General features: G+C 41.2%; 1 protein-coding gene across 1 annotated transcript; it reads left to right on the top strand.

The window, feature by feature from the left end:
* The first annotated feature begins 12,071 nt into the window (after positions 1 to 12,071).
* Positions 12,072 to 19,130, top strand: Fcrla (Fc receptor like A). Its single transcript, XM_020181319.2, has 5 exons — positions 12,072 to 12,223; positions 15,891 to 16,043; positions 16,548 to 16,814; positions 17,346 to 17,630; positions 18,676 to 19,130. Exons 1-5 carry the CDS (start codon positions 12,145 to 12,147, stop codon positions 18,951 to 18,953), a joined length of 1,062 nt encoding a protein of 353 aa, XP_020036908.2. The 5' UTR covers positions 12,072 to 12,144; the 3' UTR covers positions 18,954 to 19,130.
* Positions 19,131 to 23,580: the final 4,450 nt, after the last annotated feature.

Genomic DNA, 23,580 nt, shown 5'->3' with positions numbered 1-23,580 from the left:
TCTGGTACTTTATCTAGTTTTGCATCAGGGGGCTGGTATGCAGACACAGCAGATTGTATTCTTCAAGGAGATGTGAGAACAAAAGTCAAGATACCTGGTGCTGGGAAGAATGAGAGTAGGAGAGGCTGTGCAAGCTCCTACCATGGAGAACCTTTGTAAGCTCCATTATTTCCCAGTCCAGGAACTGGGAAATGGCACATCCTCAACAATGACGTGCTATTGCAAGTCAAAACTTGACTGGTGGTCTCCAGGGTTAGTTTTTTTTCTGATAGGTTTTCAATGAGCTAACCAATGAGATAGTCTGGCTTGATCAAATGACCTGAGTTGTATAAGAACCCCTTTGGGAACGTTTGCTTTTAGCTAGTTCTCTCAACACAAATTTCTTGCATGGATCTTGGTGGTTCAATCCAAACATCAAATGTGAGTCAAGTCTGGTGACAGTAAGTTCTCTGGGGAGCTTGCATGTGAAACCTCCCAATGGTTGCCTGTATTCTCTCTTACTGTACCTTATGCAAGTACGCTATGTGGAATCTGGTGAATTCTTTCCAATATCCCCTATCACCAAGGCCTCCCCTGACAATCCTCCCCCACCACTCTTTCTCTTCTATTTCCTCTATGTTATCGATCATTATATGAAATCATCTTATGTATTTTTTTTGCTCAGATTTTTATATAGATACTAAAATGTAAGCTCATTGCAGGCAGTGGGTTTGCATTATTCACGGGTGTATATCAGGGACTAGAACAATGCACTAAATATTTGTTGGATGAATCAATGAATAAAACTTTTCTCTTATAGTTTCTGAATTATGTGACACGCTTAGTGCCATTGCTTGAATTTGTGCCCCCAAAAGCATGTGTTGGAAACGTAATCACCATGATGGCGTGGGCTTACTACTGCAGTGGATTTCTTATAAAAAGATGTGTTTGGCCCTCTTTTGTCTCTCTCTGATCCTTTCTTTGCTCATTCACCATGGGATGATACAGCAAGAAGGCCCAGCTTTATCCAAACCCATGCAGTGTAGGTTGCATTGAAGAGGGCACAGTCAGAACTTGCAGCTCACCAGAAAAAAATCTCCCCATGTTGATAACCATATTGATTTTTCAGTTGCTGGGCTTACTGCTAATGCTAGACTGTTATGTAATTTTATGTGCCAGGAGTGTTTGATTCCAAATTTGTATCTGTAATTGGAAGCAACCCAGATACCATCACAATACTATGGCTGGATACCAGAGGGTGTCCAGCTGTGAATTACTGGTATGATACTACAGGCTCTCACATTTTCCAAACCTGACCATCTGCTAATTACTTTTGAGGCAGGCTAGTAACAGGAAGCACGCACGTGCGCACACACACACACACACACACACACACACACCATCATAGGACTGAACCTGCCTCACTCCATGCTGGACTCCTCCTTGCCCACTTACATCCCTTCTTGTAATAGTTTTGTGGTCAGAATTGCAGTTGTAAATTCTTCTGCAGTTCAACCAGGGAGTCGCTTGGCCAGTTCAGAAAGGAAAATGGCATATGCCCTATAAAGGGAAGTCTGCTCTCAATCTGACTTCTCAGGTAAAGCCCTCTATTTAAGACCTTACGAATATTGGTCGCATCTCATACACATAGTTAAAAACCAGGGAATCAGCATAAGCGCATGAGCAGAATACTCCAACTTGTGTTACAAGACCTTGTCAATCAAACCTGTCAATTACCCTAAGCCCCTCCTGCAGAAACTGCCCAAATTAGTTCTCCCTTACAACTTATAAATTGTCTGTTGAACAAATAACAGTTTTGTTTAGTTTTTTTTTTTTTTGCGGTACTGAGGTTTGAACTCAGGGCCTACACCTTGAGTCGCTCCACCAGCCCTTTTTGTTGTGAAGGGTTTTTTTTGAGATAGGGTTTCTGGGAACTATTTGCCCAGGCTGGCTTCAAACTGCAATCCTGATCTCTGCCTCCTGAGTAGCTAGGATTACAGACGTGAGTCACTGGTGCTCTGCTTAAGATCAGTGCTCTGGAGTTATGTGGCTAGATTCCACTGCATTCTCATTGTATATCCTTCCACCTATACCTTCCTTTCAATTTCAGTAACACTTGCCTCCTTCTTTCCAGTCTATGTCTCTGTCCAATTTTTTGTTCATGAGACGCAAGGAGCTGACTTCTTCACTAGAATCTCCTGAGACCACCCACCAAACATTTAACTGTAGAACCATGTCCACTGAAGCCTGTTCTCAGTTAGTTGTACTTACATGGAGACACATGTCTGAGTTTATAGAGTGCAATTTAAATGGTCTGCATCATCAGAGAGGTACTTCCTGCAGTGCAGGACCTGACTATGAAGAATGTTTCCATTGGAAGTTGGTAAAGACTTGGAGTTTATAATCCATAATGATGATGATGAGTCTTCATTCCTGGAAGGTGTATTTTTTTTTAGGGGGGGGAGAGATTTGAACTTGGGTCTCATGCTTGCTAGGAAGGCATTCTACTGCCTGAGCCACTCCAGCAGCCCATCCTGGAAGGTCTCGAAGAAAGACCACAGAGAATAGCACAGCCTGCACATCCTGCTGATGTACTGGCAGAGAAGGCTGGTGAACTAATGGAACATTAAATGATAAAGTGTATTATCAAATATGTCAGAATGTGGGAACATACTCTGGTGACATACTTGATAATTTGTACTTTGAACCAGCAGATGCAAAGTGCTGGAATGGTGAGTTTTTTTTTTCCAAGTAACTTCTCTGAAACCACATCATGTGGATGCATTTTTCTTTGAGAGGGACTATGTTACATGTTCTGGAAAGTATGGGTATTCATACCAATGTTTTTATATGAAGAAAATAGTGTCTGTGTTTTTAAAATAGTGTCTGTGAAACAAAACTGTTTCATCTCCAAAAAAATGGCCTAGTCTATAGTATTTTGTTATAGCAACACAAGGCTTTCTTCTTCTTCTCCTCCTTTTCTCTGTACTGAGGATTGAACTCAGGGCCTTACCCTTGCTAGGCAAGTGCTCTACCACTTGAGTCATACCTTCCAAACCTCCCTTCATCTTAAGTGTTCAGAAAGGTAATGTTCTTATTACTTTTCCTTTAAATCTTACTATATTTGCCTGGAACTCTTGAAGGCTTTAAAAATATTAGACCTTTCATATACTTGGAAATCTGCCTTTTCCATGTGGGAGTCAGTTATCCCAATATAATTTATTGAATAGTTCAATGATTTGAAAGGCTACTCTTACCATTCTAAACTCCCATAAATAGCTCATTTGGGGCCTCTTTTCTGCTACCTTGTTCAATTTGTCTATTTCTGCATCAATAGCACATTTTTATTGAATGCAACTTTATAGTGCATTTTGACAAATAGAAGGTCAAGTTTTCTCTCATTCTTTTGTTTCAAGATTTTCCCAGCTATTTTAGTGCTGCTTCTCTTCCGATAGGCTTTGGAATTCCATAATACCATTAAGGTAGAATTACATTGTATTTATAGATTATTTGGGTCAGGTTTGACATCTGTGTTGTATTGAGTTTTTCCAAATTATAGCTCCTCATTTGTTTAGATGATAGATTTCTCCTACAATATCATTTAGGTTTGGTATGTTTTTTGCCATAGATCTTTGACAAAATTTTTGTTCCTTCTTGTCATTATTGGTCTGGTTAGGACTTCCTATCTTTTTCAAAGTCAATTTTGAAAATTTTTTACTTTTCTGGGAAATCATATATTTTATTAGTATGCAGCCAATACTGCATTTTTTTCTATTTTTTGTAATTTATGTGCTTATATTTACACCCACCTTCTTGTTCCTAACTTTTAGATTTTCTTTCTTTTATCAGGATGACTTCAGTTGGAAATAACAGGAAATCCTGATTCAAACTGGCTTAACTGATAAGGAAATCTATTATCTCATATAACAAAAAGTGCAGAGACAGAGTGTCTCAGTGTGTCTGAATTCTGGGTCCATTTTTCTGCAACTCTCTGGTATCGCCCTTGGGCCAATTCTAAGCATCATATCCAGATATCTAGAAAAAGAAGGGGGCTAACTGCCTCTCTAATGTGCCTCTGGAAAGTAGGGAAAATTTTCTAAGAAGCCCTCCTCCCATCATATTGTATTGGTCAGGACTGACCATTTTCAGACCTCTCACTAAGGAGACCAAGGTCACCATATGTATTCAGCTTCATCATTTCAAGGTGGGAGGAGTGTTGTGAGTCATCTCCTTTGACCACTATATCTCTGTTCATCCTAACCAGACTTTCCAAAGGCTTGCTTGTTTTACTAGTCTTGTCATAGCTTTCAATTTATTGATCAAGTACTTTGCCTTTTGTTTACTTTCAAACATACTATTTTTCGACTTTACTTAGACTTACTGGATTATTCATGGATTTCTAAACTTCTTGTTTTCAAACAAATTCATAAAAGGCTATCACTTTTCCTCTAATGCTATTTTGACCACATGCATTAGATTTTGATATGTACTCCTGTCAGTGTTGCTTCTAAACAATTTATAACTTTAGTTTTCTTTTTTTATTCATATATTCACATGTGCATGCATTGTGTGGGCCATTTCTTCCCCCCTCCTCCCCCACCCTCTCCTTCTGCCCTCTACCCCCCTCGCTTTCACGCAGAACCTGTTCTGCACTTTTCTCCAAGTTTGTTGAAGAGAAAACATAGGAGATAATACAAAAGACACGGGTTTTTGCTAGCTTGAGATAAAGATAGTTATACAGAGAGATTCCTAGCATTGCTTCCATGCACATGTGTATTACAGCCTGCACTGATTCATCTCTACCAGACCTCTTCACTACTTCCCAGTCACCTTCATATATTGACCTCTGTCGCTTTAAGGTTACTATATTAGCTCCTCTAGTTTTATTTTCTTCACCCAAGATTTATTTAGAAGCATTTTGTTGTGTTTGCTTATTTTCTACTTTTATTACACAGTGGTCAGTAAATGTAGTTTGTATGATTTTCTCGTATGTGAATGTAAATACATGTTCACAAGTGTGAAGACACTGCTTTTCTTTAAAAATAAAATTGTATTTTGTAATACAGACTGAATTTGGAATGTGTGGTAGAATACATTGGCTTCTTTTTCTTTAGCAAGACATCCCTCCTAGAACCCTCTATGCCTTGACACTAATTTAGATCATTTCATATCTACGCCCCTTGCACAGCTGTCTTCCTGGGATGTCTCTTCTTGGTATCTTGCATTAAAGTCCATTTCCTAAGTCTTATGTTTTCCTATTTCTTGGCTCACTTCCTGGCTTGGGCTGGAGCACATTTGCCAGAGGCATCCTAAGAAAGGGTGTGTGGGGGGAGGGGGAGTAGGGGGATGGATGTGTAATGGAGGGGGTGAACTTGTTCAGGCACACTATGCATGTGTGGAATTATCAAAATGAAATCCTCTCGTATTATTACTTATGCTAATTCAAAAACAAAATTAAAAAGACTTTTAAAAATGCTTTGTATTAAAAACAAAACAAAACAACAAACCTTTGCCAGGGTAGAAGAAATTGTCAATCTCCGTTTCTCTGAGACAACCCACTTTCACCTTTGAAAGCATCTTTTCTATTCTAATAAACTATACTTTTTACTGCTCTACTTCATATCATTCATGAAATCTTTCACCAGATGCAAAAACTGAGATAGCTGTGTTGACTTTCAGGTAATACCCTGACTCAAAACCTCCCTGTTACTTGGAGAAACGTTAGTCTCTAGGGTTTTAGCTTAGTATGCTTCTGGCTTTTATTTCCTTTTAAAAGAATAAACAAATAATGAATATATATAAGTCCAAAAAAAAGGAAAGAAAAAAGAAAGGGTTGTGTGGGTGTGATACAGTTGCCTTACCGGGTGTTCACTGAACTCATTCACCTGCAGCTGCTGACTGGTTCAATTTCTCCTGAGAATTAAACTATGGCAGGGGAAAATTAGCCACCTGGAAGCAGTCACTCTGGGTAGGAAAGTTCTTAAAACTCTAGCTTCTCCCATCTTTCCATTCTCAAAATCACCCCCATTCCTGTCTTTTGTGATACGTGAGTCCTCCAGTTCCCCAAACTTTCCTAAGATTTTCTAGGAAAAGTAACTCATTTCTCACTACCACTGCTCTCTTTTTTTTTTTTCATTTTTCTTTTATTATTCATATGTGCATACAAGGCTTGGTTCATTTCTCCCCCCGCCCCCACCCCCTCCCTTACCACCCACTCCGCCCCCTCCCTCTCCCCCCCCACTCAATACCCAGCAGAAACTATTTTGCCCTTATTTCTAATTTTGTTGTAGAGAGAGTATAAGCAATAATAGGAAGGAACAAGGGTTTTTGCTGGTTGAGATAAGGATAGCTATACAGGGCATTGACTCACATTGATTTCCTGTGCATGGGTGTTACCTTCTAGGTTAATTCTTTTTGATCTAACCTTTTCTCTAGTACCTGGTCCCCTTTTCCTATTGGCCTCAGTTGCTTTAAGGTATCTGCTTTAGTTTCTCTGCGTTAAGGGCAACAAATGCTAGCTAGTTATTTAGGTGTCTTACCTATCCTCACCCCTTCCTTGTGTGCTCTCGCTTTTATCATGTGCTCAAAGTCCAATCCCCTTGTTGTGTTTGCCCTTGATCTAATGTCCACATATGAGGGAGAACATACGATTTTTGGTCTTTTGGGCCAGGCTAACCTCACTCAGAATGATGTTCTCCAACTCCATCCATTTACCAGCGAATGATAACATTTCGTTCTTCTTCATGGCTGCATAGAATTCCATTGTGTATAGATACCACATTTTCTTAATCCATTCGTCAGTGGTGGTGCATCTTGGCTGTTTCCATAACTTGGCTATTGTGAATAGTGCCACAATAAACATGGGTGTGCAGGTGCCTCTGGAGTAACCTGTGTCACAGTCTTTTGGGTATATCCCCAAGAACCACGGCTCTCGTTAGAAAGATAAACTCAATTCCCTAGAACTCAATATTCTATAACAACTTGACCATAATTTATGGTGATTGCAACATTTCTTCTTAGTTATCAGACAAAATATTACTGTTAAAAGGTTGAATAACAAAGAAACATCTTTATATCATTTATCTTTTTTTTTTCATATCCCACCCTCTATATCACTTATCTTAACCAGTCTTATTAAAGGTCTATTTTAGGGGTGGGGGCATAGCTCAAGTGGTAAGGCACTGTAAGCACAAGCCCCTGAGTCTGAACCCCAGTATTTAAAAAAAAGTCTATTTTATTGGTCTTTTTATAGAGTTAGCTTCAGATTTTTAAAATTGTTTTCCCTTTGTTTCTTTTCTATCTCATGCATTGTAATCTCTCCATTTTTTTTTGTCAGTATTGGATTTGAACTCAGGGTCTCACACTTGTGAGGCAGGTATTCTCTACTGCTTAAACCACTCTGCCAGCCTGTCTCCAATTTTTGAGTAAGTTTTAAATCTTGAATAATATTCCCTTTCTTATTTATAATTTTAAAAAAAGAGATAGGTCTTCTTTATGTTGCCCAGGATGGAGTGCAGAGGCTATTCAGAGGAGCAATCCCACTACCAAAACTCACATGAATGTCATAATGCACTACAACCCTATGTGGCCTCAAGGAATCCTCCTGTTTCCTGAGTAGCTGGAACTACAGATATGCACCACCACACCTGGCTTCATGCATACTTGATTGTTGTGGTTACATAGTCTTGAAATCATCTAGATTGATTCTTCCTACTTTATTCTTCTTTTTCAAAACTGTTTTAGCTATTCTAGCTCCTTTGCCTTTGTATATACATTTTAGAATAATATTGTCTAAATCTACAGAAAAATCTTGCTAGAATTTTGATAGGAATTGTATTAAATCTGTACACTAATTTGGACAGAAATGACTTCTTTATTATGTTGAGCTTTCTAATTCATTTATTTAGGTTAAGAAAAACCTCTTTCATCAGTATTGTGTAGTTTTCATCATATAAGACCTATATGCATATACATTAATATTTATGTATTTTTAGTGATTACAAATGGTATTGTGTTTTTAATTTCAGAGTCCATGTGTTCATTACTAGCATGTAGAAATTCAATTGATTTCTAAAAACTTTTTGCTTATATACTGCAACCTTGCTGGATATTCACTTATTATATTGTAGGATTTTTTTTTTTAAATGGAGTCTTGGGATTTTCTACGTGGATAATCATGTCATTTACAAATAGAGGCATTAAATGTATTTTCTTTCCACTACCTATACCTTTTCCTACTTTACTGAACTGACTAGAACTTCTAGCAGTATGTTGAGTAAGAATGACGAGCAGACATTTTCATCTTACTCCCAATCTTCGGAGGAAAGCTGCAGTTTTTCACTGTTAAGTATCAGCTAGCTCAAGGCTGGCTCGAATCTTTATCATCCATTCCCCTCTACTCCCTTTTTTACTAAGACTTGGCTTTTTTTTTTTTTTCCAGTACTGGGGTTTGAACTCAGGGCCTATACTTTGAGCCACTCTGCCAGCCCCTTTTTGTGTTGGGTATTTTCAAGATAGGGTTTCTCGAACTATTTCTCCAGGCTAGCTGGAGAACCACAAACCTCCTGATCTCTGCCTCCTAAGTAGTTAGGATTGCAGGTGTGAGCCACTAGCGCCCGGCTTTCTGAGATTTTTAAAAAATCATGAATGGGTACTGATTTTGCGATTTTGGTTAGTGCTTTTGTGTGTGTGTGGTGCTGGGGATCAAATCCAGGGCCTCCCCATGTTAGGCAAGCACTCTACCACTGAGCTACATCCCAGCTCAGGAGCATTCTTGAACCAGCTTTATGATGCAGAAGGATGATGATTAAAGGGAGCTGGGACAACTCTTTCTGAGACTCCTTTTTATTAGTTATGAAAATTTAGGTTTAGAACCTGCAATTTTATTGGCTAGCACCATAAACAAAACAAAGCCTATAAAACTCAATTTTACTGGTAGAAAGGACATAGAAATTACAGAATTTTATTTAGTAATAATATAATAAGAATCTCAAACTTCCAAATGGTGCATGCTTATTATAGAAAATGTAGACAACACAGCAAAAGGAAATAAAGACATAAAAATAATCTATAATTTCTCTACCGAGAGACTTCTCTTCATGGTTTGATTTATTTTCTTCAGGGTGTTTTCCCCTCCCCAACAAATTCAAGGGGAAAATGTAACTATAATTGCTATAGCACACACATTCTATGTATTGATAGAAAATTTAAATTTAACTGGGCGCAGTGGCTCATGCTGCAATTATAGCTACTGGGAAGGCTGAGATCAGGAGGATCATGGTTCGAGGCCAGCCTAAGAAAATAATTCAGGAGACTCCCCATCTCCAAAATAACCAGAGCAAAATGAACTGGAGGTGTGGTTCAAGTGGTAGAGTGCCTGCTTTGCAAGTATGAAGCCCTGAGTTCAAACCCCAGTCCCACAAAAGGAAGACGTGCTTAAATATGTATATTAAAAACATACGTCTTCCAGGCTTCTCCTGGGAATGTGTAGCAGAGGTACTTTTCCCTATATTTCCTGCTAAATATAGCTAAAAACTCTGGATATTGTATATAAAACAAAACCAAGGTAATGGTAAAAATGGAGAGAAATCTGCTAGGGACCTTGGGACCTGAGGAACGGTATGGTGGTGATTTCCTTGGGTTTTCTTTTTACCTCATCTATCCCACATCTGGGTTTAAAAAACCCAGAAATCCCAAAATGTCAAAGGTTCAAATTTAAAAAAGAAAAAAGCCCCAGTGAAAGCCAGCTATGTCTAGCCAAAGAACTGAGAAGGGTGCAGCCCAGCATGTAGAAACATGTAGATGATACTCAATTCCAGCAGTGACAGAGAAAAAATATGGTGGCACCACCACCCACAAACAAATTAGATAATGCAGACTTCGGAGCAGAATAAAGAGTGGCTTTGTGGCATGATAAAAGGGTCCAGCCACCAAAAAAGACATCCTACATGTTTATGCACCAAAAAACAGAGTTGTTCCTTTTTATAGAAGTAAAAAGAAATGGACAGATCTACTATCACAGTTGGAGGAGCCAATGCTCCTGTCTCAACAACTGATAGAAAACTGGACAAAAAGTGGAAAAGAACATAGAAGACTCAACGTGACCATTAGCTAACATGATTTAATCAATATTTACAGAACACTCCACTAAAAAACAGTGAAATGCACATCCTTTTCAAGTGCTCATAAATATATACATCATATCCTGGGTCAAAATAAACTCTCAACAAATATAAAAGAATTGAAATTATACAGATGATGTTCTACAACCACAATGAAAACCAAGTAGAAATCAGTTCCTTGGGAGACAGACATTGGGAGGATCATAGTTTGAGGCCATTCCCAGCAAAAACCTAGTGAGATGCCATCTCAACAAATAGGCTGGGCAGGGTGACCCACAGCTACATGGGAGGCTGTAGGTAGGAGGACTGCAGGCCAGTTCTGCGCAAAAACACCTATTATAAAAGTAATTAAAACAAAAAGGGCTGGAGGCATGGCTCAAGTGGAAGAGCACCTGCTTAGCAAGCATGAGGCCCTGAGTTCAAACCCCAGGCCCAAGAAACAAGAAAGAGAGAGAGAGAAAGAGATTAAAGTGTGAAGACCATGGTCTCCAGGCCAGATCTTCAGAGCCCTTCTGCTTTCTGTACTGAGAGTGAGAGCGAGGTCCTGCCAGGGCTGATGTAGATAGCACAAGGGAAGTCTCTCTCAGTGAGTCCTTATGGTGAAGGCAGGGGAAGGAAATTCATATTAGGGCAGGCTGGATGTTTCTTCCTCTTCTGAGGCTGCTGGGTCTTTCACTTTGTATCAGATGCAAGGCTCATTGCCCCATTGCCTTCCCCAATACCCATATTCACCCACCGTCTGGATTCCCTGGGGCCTTCTGCACAGAAACATATTCTTGTCAGATAATGGAAAATTTATTCTAAATTCTTATTTTAGATCAAGAAAGATTCACTCTCTTAGGCTGATGTGTCTTGCCCTAGCTGTGGTTTTGCACAGCTGAATGGTCCTGCTGTCCCACCCTCTGCCTTTAAGACTGACTTCCCCCATTTCTGATGGCAATCTCACCTCCAGATAACCTACTGTGGGCCTGGCAGATGTTATGACAGGAGAAGAGGGGTCCCTGTGAAAAGAGGCCCCGGCCCTGGCATTGAGTAGGCCTCAATCAAATAGCAAACATTTGGGGCAGGGACAAGAGTTCCCCTGAGGCCACCTGGACTGAGGAGAGCTGCCTCACGTTGCTTAGTCCTGAGTATCCTCGGGTTTCTGAGGCTATCAGGTGCCTCTTCAGGATCAGTGGCTTGAGCTTTGGCCGTGAGCCTCCTAAGCCTTGGGCTGACTGCTAGGGCCAATGGAAACTCATTTTCCTTTCTCCTTTGGTCTTTCTCAGGGGACTCTTCCTGCCTTTTACTGATTTCCACTGAGACTGAACAGCCTGTATCATGCCGCAGGAACAGACAGCAGAGCCTTGCGTCTGGAGAAATTTGTGTACAAATTTCATTGGGCTTTGGATGATCAGAGCCTAGTAGGGACTAATCTGATATCTGCCTTGGTGCCATTACCCATAGTTTCCCCCTCTGTCTAATTACATTCTAGTCACTGCAAACATGTAAGACGTGGAGCCATGGAGCCGTGGAGCCGGATGAGGCAGGAAAATTGATTCCCCAGTGATTTTCTTCCATCACTTTCCCCCAGTTGCTTCACCAGTGAGATGCCTGGGTTTTTTTGCATGGACCTTTCCCAGAGTGTACATGAGAGCCATTTTATTACTAGATAATTACAAGTTTTGAAAGATCTCTGAGCTCTGCAAGAATTTTTTTTTTTTTTTAAAGATAGAGTCTCATCGTGTAGTCCAGGCTGGTCTGGAACTCTCTATCTTCCTGCCTCCACCTCCTGAGGGCTGGGATTACAGTTGTGCATTACCATGTCCAGCTGTGTGAGGAAATTCTTGAACAATTGAGAGCACTTGGATTTCACCACAATCATAAGGATGCAGATAGGGTGGGAACCAACCTGGCCAAATCTGAATGATGAAAGCCAATCACGAACTTGATGACAGGTGCATGGAGAGAAGACAGTTAGATTTACTTCCTCTTTTCTAATTTGAGAGGTTTCGTGTTGAAGAAAATCAGTGTGTTTGGGTTGTAGGAGATCTAACCAGTTACCATGAAGCTGGGCTGTGTCCTTAGGACCTTGGCCCTCTACATCTTTGCAGCTATACTTTGGGCAGTCCAGATATTACCATGTAAGTAAAACTTTTGGATGTCGGTGTGGGACTGGAAATATGACTAACTTTGGGAAAAGACCCAAAGGTAAGAAATATGGGCTAATTTTGATGCTTCAAACAGTCACTGTTCAGGTATAAGAATGCCTGATGTGTAGGACTGAATGGCTCTTTCTGAGCATAAAACTCTTTAAGTCTTTTTTCATCCTAAAACTCTCTTCTGACTATGATGTCTTCTTTAGCTACAATTTTAACTCTTACTTTTCTGAAACAAGTTTCTTTTTCTTTTTATATTTTTAAAAATAATTTTGAGATAGGATCTCATAGCTAGGCTAGACTGGAACCTGCTATGTAATCCAAGCTGGCTTTAAACTCCAGATCCTCCTGCTGCAGCCTTCTGAGTGTTGGGATTACAAGCATGCACCCCATACTTGGCTTTGATACAAGTTTCATGAAAGAGTAATGTGCACTTGCTGTCTCCACTTCCTCACTTCTCACTCACTTTTCAAGGCTTGCATCGTGGCTTCCACTGGAATCAGTTTTGCACTGGAGGTAATGACCTCCATATTGACCGGGTCATTGAGTGCTCTTCAGTTCCTATCCTGAAGGACTTCTCTGCTGCATGGGACACTGTTGGCTGCTCATTCTTTCTTGCATTCTCTAATCCCCTGGCTTCCACGCTACCATTTTCTCTTTGTACTTCATGTGCTTTTTTTTGTGCTGGGACTGGGGTTGAACACAGGGCTTCACATTTGAAAAGTAAGCACTCCTAAAGCAGGTGCTCAATTGCTTGAGCCACATTTCCAGTCCATTTTGCTCTAGTTATTTTGGAGATGGTGGGGGGAGGGTCTCCCAAATTATTTGCCTGGGCTGGCCTTGAACTACAATCCTCCCAGTCTCAGTCTCCCAAGTAGCTAGGATTACAGGCATGAGCCACCAGCATCTGGCTGTACTATATGTACTTCTATTGGTCCCTCAGTAGCTTCTCTTCTTTCCTCCTTAAACACTGTGTTCTCTATAGTTACATCCTTGCCCCTCTACTCTTCTTTCTTTACATAGTCTCCTCTATGAGCTTATGCTATGTATAGTTTTTATCATAATAACTGTATATTTAAGAGTCCCAAATCATATCTCCGATTGTAAACATGCCTTTGACCTTCACATTCCAATATTAAGCTTCACTCAAGGCATATCTACCTGCATACTTCACAGGTATCTCAATACAACAAATGTCCACCTGTCATCTCTTCTAGTTCATTTTCTGATCCCAGTTAATGGCATCAGCATTAACTGATCTAGATCTCTAGGCCAGAAGCCTATGAAGAGACAACCTGGACTCTTCCTCCTCCATCATTCTGCATATCTGACTGGTTATCAAGTTTGGCAAATTTTGATCCCTAAATTGTTCTTAGTGCCATTTCCTTCTCTGACACATCACTAATGCTGTCCTATGATAAGCTCTCAACATCTATGACTTGGGCTAGTGCAATAACTTCCTAATCAATCACCTTGTCCCAGTTTTGTGTCCTTGAAATGAATTCCATCTGCAGGCAGAGTAGTTTCTAAAACTCAAGTCTGTTGGTCCCACCTTCTTGTCATGGCACTCAGAGCCTACTAAATCCTGGAACCTATCAAGGCTCTTCAGTCTTCTGAAGCCTTCTACTGCCTCTCTCTGAGCCTTGCATCTTATGAGCTAATAAATATCTGTAACTTACATTCACACATTCATAACCCAGACTCTTACCTGACTCCAAGGCTTTTCTTATACTGCTACTTCTACCTGAAGTGAACTCTTTCCATGGTCTGCTAGTCCTCTTCCCCTTATAAACTTCCAGGTATCCCTGAAGACTAAGCCTCTGTGGTATTTTCTTCAAGAAGCCTTCCTTGAATCCTCATTTCTGCTCCAGTGATTGCTAATGTTTTCTCTTTCTTATTTCTTTCCTTTGTGCTTAAATGGTCTTTTTTTTTTTTCTTTTTCGCAATACTGGGGTTTGAACTCAGGGCCTTGCACTTGCTAGTCAGGTGCTCTACCACTTGAGCCATGCCCCCAGACCTCATGAGGGATCAGGAGCAACCTTTGTTTTTGTTTTTGTGGCAAGAATTGCAGACTTTGAATCGGGTGGTGTGGTTTTAAGCTTTTCTTCTAGCTACTAACTAAAAGCTCTATATTACTTTGAAAAAGGTATTTGAATATCTCTAAATTCAGTTTTCTCACTTATAAAATGAGAATAATACCTGCCACATAAATTTTATTGAGTGATAAATGCCTGTAGCCCAACAAGTTTTTATTATTTATTTATTTTATTTATTTAGTAGCACTGAGGATTGAACCCAGAGTCTTGCACATGCTAGGCAAGTGCTCTACTATTTGAGCTGTGCCCTAAGCCCTGGTTTTACTTTTAAAAAAGAAAAAAGGAAAGGAGGCTGAGTCTAGTTGAGTATAATGGAGGAACTGAAAAGAGGTAGCAGATTAATGAAGGAGCTGAGAGAGAATCTAAAGAAAACATTCTGTACTGGCAAGAACTAGGAAGTAGAGAGCAGCCTTGATAAGGGAAGTTACAAAGTCAAAGAAAAGTCTTAGGTCATTGGGAGAATAAAGGCAAATAAGACAGGAATGGATGGAGTGAAGAAGTGAGCATATATGAATGGCCATGTGGCTGGAAGACGGGGAGCAGGACTAAGGGGGACAAGGAGCAGTCACAGAGACAAGAAACATGGCACTCACCTTGTGAGCAACTCATGCCTGGGTCAGTCATGGATGTAGGAAAATGGTTAAAGAGAAACAGTGAGAAATCTATTATTCTAAGTTTCAGACCAGAGGCAAACAACTGTTCCAGAATTATCAGCGTCGTCTGAGGTGAGGGTGGGGTCAGGAGTAGAGGCGAAGACAGAGAATGGGCTCTGCCATTACTAGGGAAGGTTTGAGGGGCAGAGTACACTAGAGTTAGGAAGACCAGAAAGGGAGGAGAAGACTCAGCCAGGTACTGAAAGCTTTTTGGTAGATAATATATTCGAGTCTGAAAAGCCAAGTAAATTTTGGGAAAATGAGAATATGGAAGAAAATTCCCAAGGAAGGTCTGAGGACTGAAGCGAACCGCATAATGAAGTAAAAAGAGCACTTTTTGAACTCATACACACCTGACTTCCTTGCTCCATTCTTCACTCTCTTTTTAAACTTCAGGTGTGCTAATTTCCTTTCTAAAGATGTTTCTTTAAAATTTGTAAAATGAGGGTGAAGTCACATACCTGCAAAGCTTGTAAAAATTAAATAAAATAATACATGAAAGTGCTGGCAATGTGTAGTACACGGTTAACACTCAATGAATGTTTAAAAATAAAATTAAAAAACCTGATGTCCATGTTTCCCTTCTGTCTTGCACTCATAGTTATCTTCGGCCTCTGGTTTCCAGCATCAACAGTTGCATGTCATGCTGCTGTGTTCACCTTTCATTCTTTCCTCTTCCTCTTCCCTAAACCACATTTCTTTTACTGAGAGCACCTTCAAACCATCCCTCTGAAGACCGATGGAGATCTCTTGGGTAGAAGGTTTTGGTATCTTCCTAGTCTCACTCTGAAATGGATGATTCTCCCAGGGAAGAGGAGGAACCTTTGTGGAGGGCGATTTCTCGTCCTCTTTCTCTAAGTTGCAGCATCATTTTCTGGTTCTCCCTGGGCCATCCCTCTTTAGCTGCCAGTTTTGAGACTCTGCAGTGTGAAGGACCTGTCAGCCCTGGGGAGAGCAGACGCCACACTGATGAAGATGTGACCAATCCAAATGAAGCTGGCTACCAGATCAAGGGCTACACTTTCAGTGAACCCTTCCATCTGATCGTGTCCTATGGTAAGGTCCTGGGAAGGCCTGACCAGTGTTCCAAACCCATTTTAGCCCCATAGCCCACCCAAGAAACTACCCTCCAGGAAGCTGGCAATGGGTTGAGGTACTTTCTTCTTCACCAGCAACCCTCAGTAGCTGGGATGCCCTCAGTCCTAGGCACTACAGAACTTGTTCCATATTCCACACTGGGTCAATCATGGAGGTAAGAGATAGGTTGAGGAGATGTGGTGAGATATCCGTAACTCTAAGCCTCAGCCTGAAGGGAAAGAATTGCTCCACAGTTACCAGTATAGTCTGGGAGTAGATGGTTGGGGTAGATGGGGAGTGAGAAAGGGCTTTGCCATTGCTTGGGAAAGTTCAGGGGCAGAGATAGAGGCCATTAAGGTAGGGCATTAAGAGGTGAGAGTTACTGGACCTTCAGACAAAGTTTAGGGGAGTCTGTTGTGGGCATCATTGTGGGAGCTCCTAAGAGACAAACAGGTGACACTCAAATCTTCCTCTGGGCCACAGACTGGCTGATCCTCCAAGGTCCATCTGCACCCATATTTGAAGGGGACCCATTGGTTCTGCGCTGCCGGGCCTGGCAAGACTGGCCACTGACTCAGGTCACCTTCTACCGAGATGGCTCAGCTCTGGGTCCTCCTGGACCTAATAGGGAATTCTCCATTGCCGTGGTACACAAGGCAGACAGTGGGCACTACCACTGCAGTGGCATCTTCAAGAGCCCTGGTCCTGGGAGCCCAGAAACAGCACCCACTGTGGCTATCACAGTCCAAGGTGAGGAGGAGAAGGCAGTATGGCTGTGGCTGAATCAGGTGAGGTGGGTTGGGAGCCCAAAATTGTCTTTCTTTGGTCTGGAGGTGGAGAAATCACTGAAGCCTTAAGGAGCAGGTTGCTGGCAAATGCTCATGGGTTTCAAGAGGGTTAGTGTCTCTATGTGCCTTTTCAGGTCATTCAGCCCCACCCAACTCAGCGTTCAGTGTGTTTTCTACTACCCAGCTCTATGATGTTGGGTATTCACAGATTGGTTGTCTAGATTGTTGTCAGATTTGCCCATCTTTGGATTTTTTTCTAGTCCTGTCTGCTAAGGGGAGTGGAGAGGGACAAAGGGAAAGGGAGAAAGAGGGAGGGAAGGGGAGAGACAGAGAGAGAAAGAGAGAAACTAGAAAAGCTCAAGTGGGGCCTAAGAAAACCCATTCCTGATGGAAACAGGAAAAGAAGTGTATTGGGATACTTTGTCTCTCATGGGTCCATCTAAGTATAGGATGACTGACCTCTTCTTCCTTGCCTATCCTATCTTTCCTCCAGAACTGTTTCCAGCCCCTGTTCTCAAAGCCTTGCCCTCAGCAGAGCCCCAAACTGGAGGCCCATTGACCCTAAACTGTCAGACAAAGCTGTCCTCGCAGAGGTCAGCTGTCCACCTCCTCTTCTCCTTCTACAAGGATGGAAGGACAGTGCACAGCAGGGGACTCTCCTCAGAATTCCAGATCCCCACAGCTTCAGAAGAGCATTCTGGATCCTACTGGTGTGAGGCAGCCACTGAGGATGGCCAAGTTTGGAAACAGAGCCCACAGCTGGAAATCAGGGTACAGGGTGAGTTAGCATGTATGTGTCTGTTGTGTATGTGTGTATGTGAGAGAGAGAAAATGGGAAGGGAGAACAGGATGACTGGTTCCATCATCTGGGCTTCAGGGAGAGGCAGGAACAATAAGCCAGAGTCCCTGATGATGAAGAGAGCACAAATAGAGAACTTCTCCTTTGAAACATGGTGCATACCTCACCAAACCAAGACCTAAACCAGCTCCATGAGTACCCAAAACTCTGTGTGTGTGTGTTGTACTGGGGTTTGAACTCAGGGCCTCATGCTTGCTAGATAGCACTCTACCATCTGAGCCACTCTGCCAGCATAAACTAGCTCCATGGAATTTAGGATTGCTACATCATCTCTGGGCATTTATAGGAATATAATATTTAGAATGAGGATAATATCTAGAAGGAGGAATGGAGTCTGTTAAATTCTAAAAGCTATCATTATGAAGGATATAGTTGACCTGAAATGCATCCAGAGAAATTGTCCAGGGTGATGAAGGGACTTGAAGCCATGTCAGATGAAAAGTAATGAAAGGAATTGGTGATGCTCATTCTGAAAAGGAGGTGACTCAGGGGACCAGCACAAATGTCTTCCAAAAGCTCGAGGATGACACAAGGATGAGAAATTATAACACAATAAAAAGATTGACCTATGACCAGGTACTATGTCCATGCTTCAGAGAATTAGATTCTGCCTGGAAAGGGAAGAATCAGTTAATAGTAATTTCTGTCCAGTGATGACACCTCATCTCTAAAGGTTTTCAAACACAGCTAGGTTTCAGATTAAAATTTGGATTAGGAGGGATACTATAGTCCTTAAACCCCTGCTACCAATGAGCCCTACAGTCACTTTCAGAGAACAAGAAAGATTGGTATGAGGGGAGGGTCAAAGTCACAGTTCACTGCTCTTTAATTTTTTTTGTTCATTTGGTAGTACTGGGGTTTGAACTCAGGGCCTCACTCTTGCTAAGCAGGTGCTCTGCTACTTGAGCCATTCCTCCAGCTCCTCCATTTCACTCTTGTATGTGCCTTCTGTTCCATAATCTAGGACCCTCCAGTTCTACTGCATCTTCCACCTATAATCCAGCTTCTCAGAAATCAACAGCTCCAAAACCAACTCCTACAGAGAACTCTGAGTCTCTACCTCCACTCACCACCCCTTCTGAGCATGAAGGCTTCTCCCCAGACCCGCACCTGCACCACCAGATGGGCGTTCTTCTCAAACACATGCAGGATGTAAGAGTTCTCCTCGGTCACCTGGTCATAGAGCTGAGGGAATTGTCTGGCTTCCTGAAGTCTGAAACCACAAAGACTCCTGACAAATGAAAGCACACCTTTCACCCGTGATATGGCTCAGCAACCCCCAATAATGTCAACTCTTTTTGTCCTGCACATATACATAGTTTTACAAGTTGTCCCAGTGTTTTGTTTAGTATAATGGAGATAGGTGAGTATAAATAAATGTGTACAAAGCGATAATTAAAGTTTAGCTATAATTGTGTGTTCTCTTTTAACGTGACATTGTAATTCTTCACTCTGTAGACCAGGAATTTCCTTCTGTTGCCCTGCCCAGAACCTGGTGATTTAAAGGGAAAACAATGGAGGTGGATTTAATCTGGCAATATCAACTGGGTCAGTCCCCACCCCACCCCACCCCACCCCACCAGGAGATATTTAGCAGCTTCTTCTGGACATTTGGGTCCTCACCAGGGTGAGGGGGCTATGTGTGCTACTGGCATTTAGTAAGTCAAGGCATTTACAAGCCAAGGATGCTGCTGACCCTCCTATAATGCACAGGACAGCCCTAATCCTCAACAAAAGCCTTCCTGTCTTCAAATGTCAACAGTGCTGAAATTGAGAAATGTCATCATAACGAAAGCTAGCTGTTAGACTGAGATGAGCTTTTTCGCCTTTTAATTACTCTCCCCTCCCAGCCCCCTTCAGCAAGTATTAGTTACCTGCTAGTATTTAGTTGGTGCTATGATCTATATGTTTATGCTCCCTTCAAATTCAGAGGTCAAAATCCCAACCTTAATGGATAGTATTAGGGAAGTGGGGCCTTTTGGAGGTGACTAAGAAATGAAGATAGTCCTCATGATTGGGATTAGTGCCCTTATGAAAGTACCACCACAAAGCAGGCTTGTTCTTCTGCCATGTGAGGACACAGCTAGAAAGTGCTCTCTATGAACCAGAAAGTAAGCCCTACATGCATCCATAAGACATGGGACTCTTCAAAATGTTTGGGAAGAACTCCAAGAAAAGACTAGATTTTAACTAACCAAGAAATGGGGCCTAGAATATCAAGATTGGCTCTAAGTGTTGAAGTGTTCTTATTTGTAACAACTGGTCAGCCATAGAATCTGAGTCAACTAAGAATTAGAATCATGTTGGACCATATCTAATTCAGCTACAAAGCTAGCTCAACACCTACCTGTTTTTTAAAAGCATTACCAAAAGATTCATTAGCCAACTGCTATCACAAGACTGAACAGCTGATTAAGAGAATAGCTTGGTTGTTTTGTGTTTCCTATTCTAAGAATTCTGTCAAATACCTTACCTGTGTCCTTCATGTTTCTCTTTTATATGTACTTCATCTTACTGTAGTATTGGGCAATTTGTTAAAGGAGATCAGACTTGAAGCCAACAAAACCAATCCAAAAGATATTCCAGAAGAGGGGATAAAGGAGAATGATGAAAGGGTTGAATTTCACTAACATACATTGTGAGCACTTTTGTAAATGTCACACTGTACCCCCGGTACAATGATAATAAAAAATAAATTAATTAAATTTAAAAAAAGATATTTCAAATGGGTGAAAAAAGAAAGTGAGACCTCACCAGGCACTCCATCTATTGACTAACCTTAATCTTGGACTTCCCAACCTCCAGAACTGTGAGAATAATTGTCTGTTGTTTACAAGCTACTCAGTTTATAGTATCTTTTATAGCAACTCAAACAGACCAAAGCAGTTGGCCTCTACTAAAGGTGTGATTTATGCTATGTTAAGAATTCTCAAGAACTGGGCATGGTGGCACATGCTTGTGATTCCAGCATTCAGAAGGCTGAGGCAGGAGGATTTCTAGTTGAAGACCAGCCTGGGCCAGCTGGTCTCAAACTAGAAAAAAAAAAAAGCCCTCAGACAGTGTCTCTGTCTATAGAAGGCTTAGACTCTGGGGTAAAGGTGCAGTAATACCTGTGAGTCGTAACACAATTCAAACAACGTAAGTTGAACTTTCTACAGGGACTTATGGGGCTCAGAAGCAGGTGATCAAGCATGACATTGCCAGAGCAACGAATATCTGTTTTAATTCATTTGTCTCTGAAGTATTTAAAAATATATATGAGTCTATTTTTGTATTGCATACTTTTTCTATGCTTGGTTTACTATTGTACATTCTCAACCAAAGGCAGCCTTTGGCTAATGAGTTAGCATACCACTTTATCGTGGCCTCAGGCAATGAATGTTCTGTCATGTTATCCTGAATTATGTGGTGTGGTATTTTCCACTGTAGCCTTTCTTTGTCCTTTTTTTTTTTCCTTTTTCCATTTTTTGCGACAGGGTCTCACTGTGTTGCCCAGGCTGACCTCAAGCTCAAGATTCTCCTGCCTGAGTCCCCCAAGTGTTAGAATTACAGAAATAGAACACTGCTCCTAGATTTGTGTCATTTATTCTGTACAGTTTTAACCTGCAATGATTTATAAAGAGTGTGTATATGATCATTTCAGACATGCCACAAAGAAACAAAAGAATAGAATTATGCGGATGGTAGAATGAAAATTTTATGGTGATTCCTAGTAACTTCAAGGGGAATGATCAAGAGGCAATTAGGAATTGGTAGAAGTCTATAAATGTTACTATAGCCCGAGAGGACTGACTAACAGTTGTATGAATGGAAGCTGCAAGAAATGACCAGGGATAATATCATGACTTTGGCACATGTGAAAAAAAAAAGGAAGCTCAATTGCCAATACACTGTGCTTGTTATATCTTCAAGGATACTGTGTTATAGCTGCACTACAGGGAAATGGTTTCAGTTAATATTCCCATTTTTACAAATGCATCCTGCAAGCTCAGCCTCAACAGAGAATTTACTTACAGACAATAAAAGCTATCAGGGATCAGAAAGAGGCAAAATGGATTTCATTTTTGTACTCTTCATCCAAGTGTATAAATTTACTTAACATCCAAGGAACACACAGGTAAGGACAAATATGTGGGGAGGTGCCCCAGAGCTTCCTCTTTCTCTCTGGGTGCACCACCCTCCCACCATCTCCATGTGGTCATTGGTGAGTAAGCCAATCTCTAGCCCATCTTTCTTCCTGAAGTTCAGGAATGGGGCTAAAAGTTCCAACCCTTTCATCCCAGGGTCAGTTCCTCTGACCACCAGCCCCCATCTTCTTAAAAGTTGCCTTATTAGCATAAACTCTAGAATGGTTGAAGGGTGTTCTGAATAACAACAACAAACAAACAAACAAACAAACAAAATCAAAGCATGCTCTTCTCACCCCTATCACTCAGGACATTTTTCAGGGTGTTAGGACCTCTGTTTCAGGAACCAAGGCAGAGCCCAAAGCATATTTCTATGTAGCCTGTGCTAGCTCAAACTCAATATCCTCCTGCCTCCTCCTCCTAGTTCTGGGATTATAGATGTGGACAACTATGCCCAGCTAAAACATGTTACTTATTATGTCACATACATCTATTATCTTGAAAAGTTGACTATTTGCATATCCTGTCATCCAGAATTCTATGCCTAGGTGTATTTTCCCAAGAGAAAGTCTAGCATGTGTTTATCAGAAGACAGGCATGATAATGTTCATAGTAGTACTGTTTGTAAAAACAAAATTTTGGAGTCAACTGTCCAACAATACAAAAATGGCTAAATTGTGCTGTTTTCACAGAATGCAATACCAAGAAACAGTAAAAATGAATGATCCATAGCTACTGAGTGCACCTTTGGGAGTTTTGATGGAGAGTAACACAACATGATTTACATTTTCTGTCTGGCTAGTTGGTGGAGATATATGGAGAAGGTAGAGTCGATAGGACTTGTCAATGGATTAGATGTAGACTTTGGAGTGAGTATGCATGAAACTCATGACCATAATCCTGTGGTCTCAGGTGTACATATCATGGAAACCCTTCAGTTATTCTGTAGGGAGCTTCATTAGCGCTAATTTACAAATAGCCTCCAATACTCCAATATGCCACACTTTCTTCTAAGGCTTCTTGTAGTCATCCATTCAGTCCTTACAATAAACACCAAGTTCACTGTGGCATCATTCCTGGTAGCAGATGGTTGGGCAGCAGCCAGGGTGTTAGGGAATGGAAAAATGGCATATAGTGGAAGCATTCCAGGGCGGTCAGAAGCAAAAATACAAGACTTATGTAAAGCAATATGAATGAATCTTAAGTACATGGGATTGAATTTTAAAAGTTGAAGAGAAAATAATATTTAGAGCACAAAACTATTTGTGGAGATGAGTGACAGTAAGCAATTCTCAAGGTTGAACATACACATACATAGGAACATGAAGTAAGTACTGCACAGGGGTATTACAGATGGGAAAACAGCAGTGTAGATGATGGTAGAAAAATAAGAAAACAAGAGTTGGCCTCATAAAGACCAGAGATGACAGCCTGTCCCAGCAGCACCTTGAATCCCTGATAAGGGAGAGACAAGAGAACAGATTTTGAAGTGAGACAAACTTCTATTCAGACCGCAAGGCATCCTGAGTTCTGCCACCTCAGTTTCCTCATACTTAAAAATAGATCAATGTCCTTCCTCAGAGGGCCTGTTTGAGGACAACTGAAGTAATAATCGCAACTCTCTTGGCACGATACCTGCCATGTACTAGGGCACCCACTAAAAGTGATCTGGGGTTATTGTTGTCAGCAACACAGCATTGTCCCACTGTCACCATCACCCCTGAGCGTATTTACCAGAATCT

Source organism: Castor canadensis, chromosome 11 (genome assembly GCF_047511655.1).
Source record: "Castor canadensis chromosome 11, mCasCan1.hap1v2, whole genome shotgun sequence".
Classification (NCBI taxonomy): domain Eukaryota; kingdom Metazoa; phylum Chordata; class Mammalia; order Rodentia; family Castoridae; genus Castor; species Castor canadensis.
This window is presented reverse-complemented; position numbering and strand designations above follow the sequence as displayed.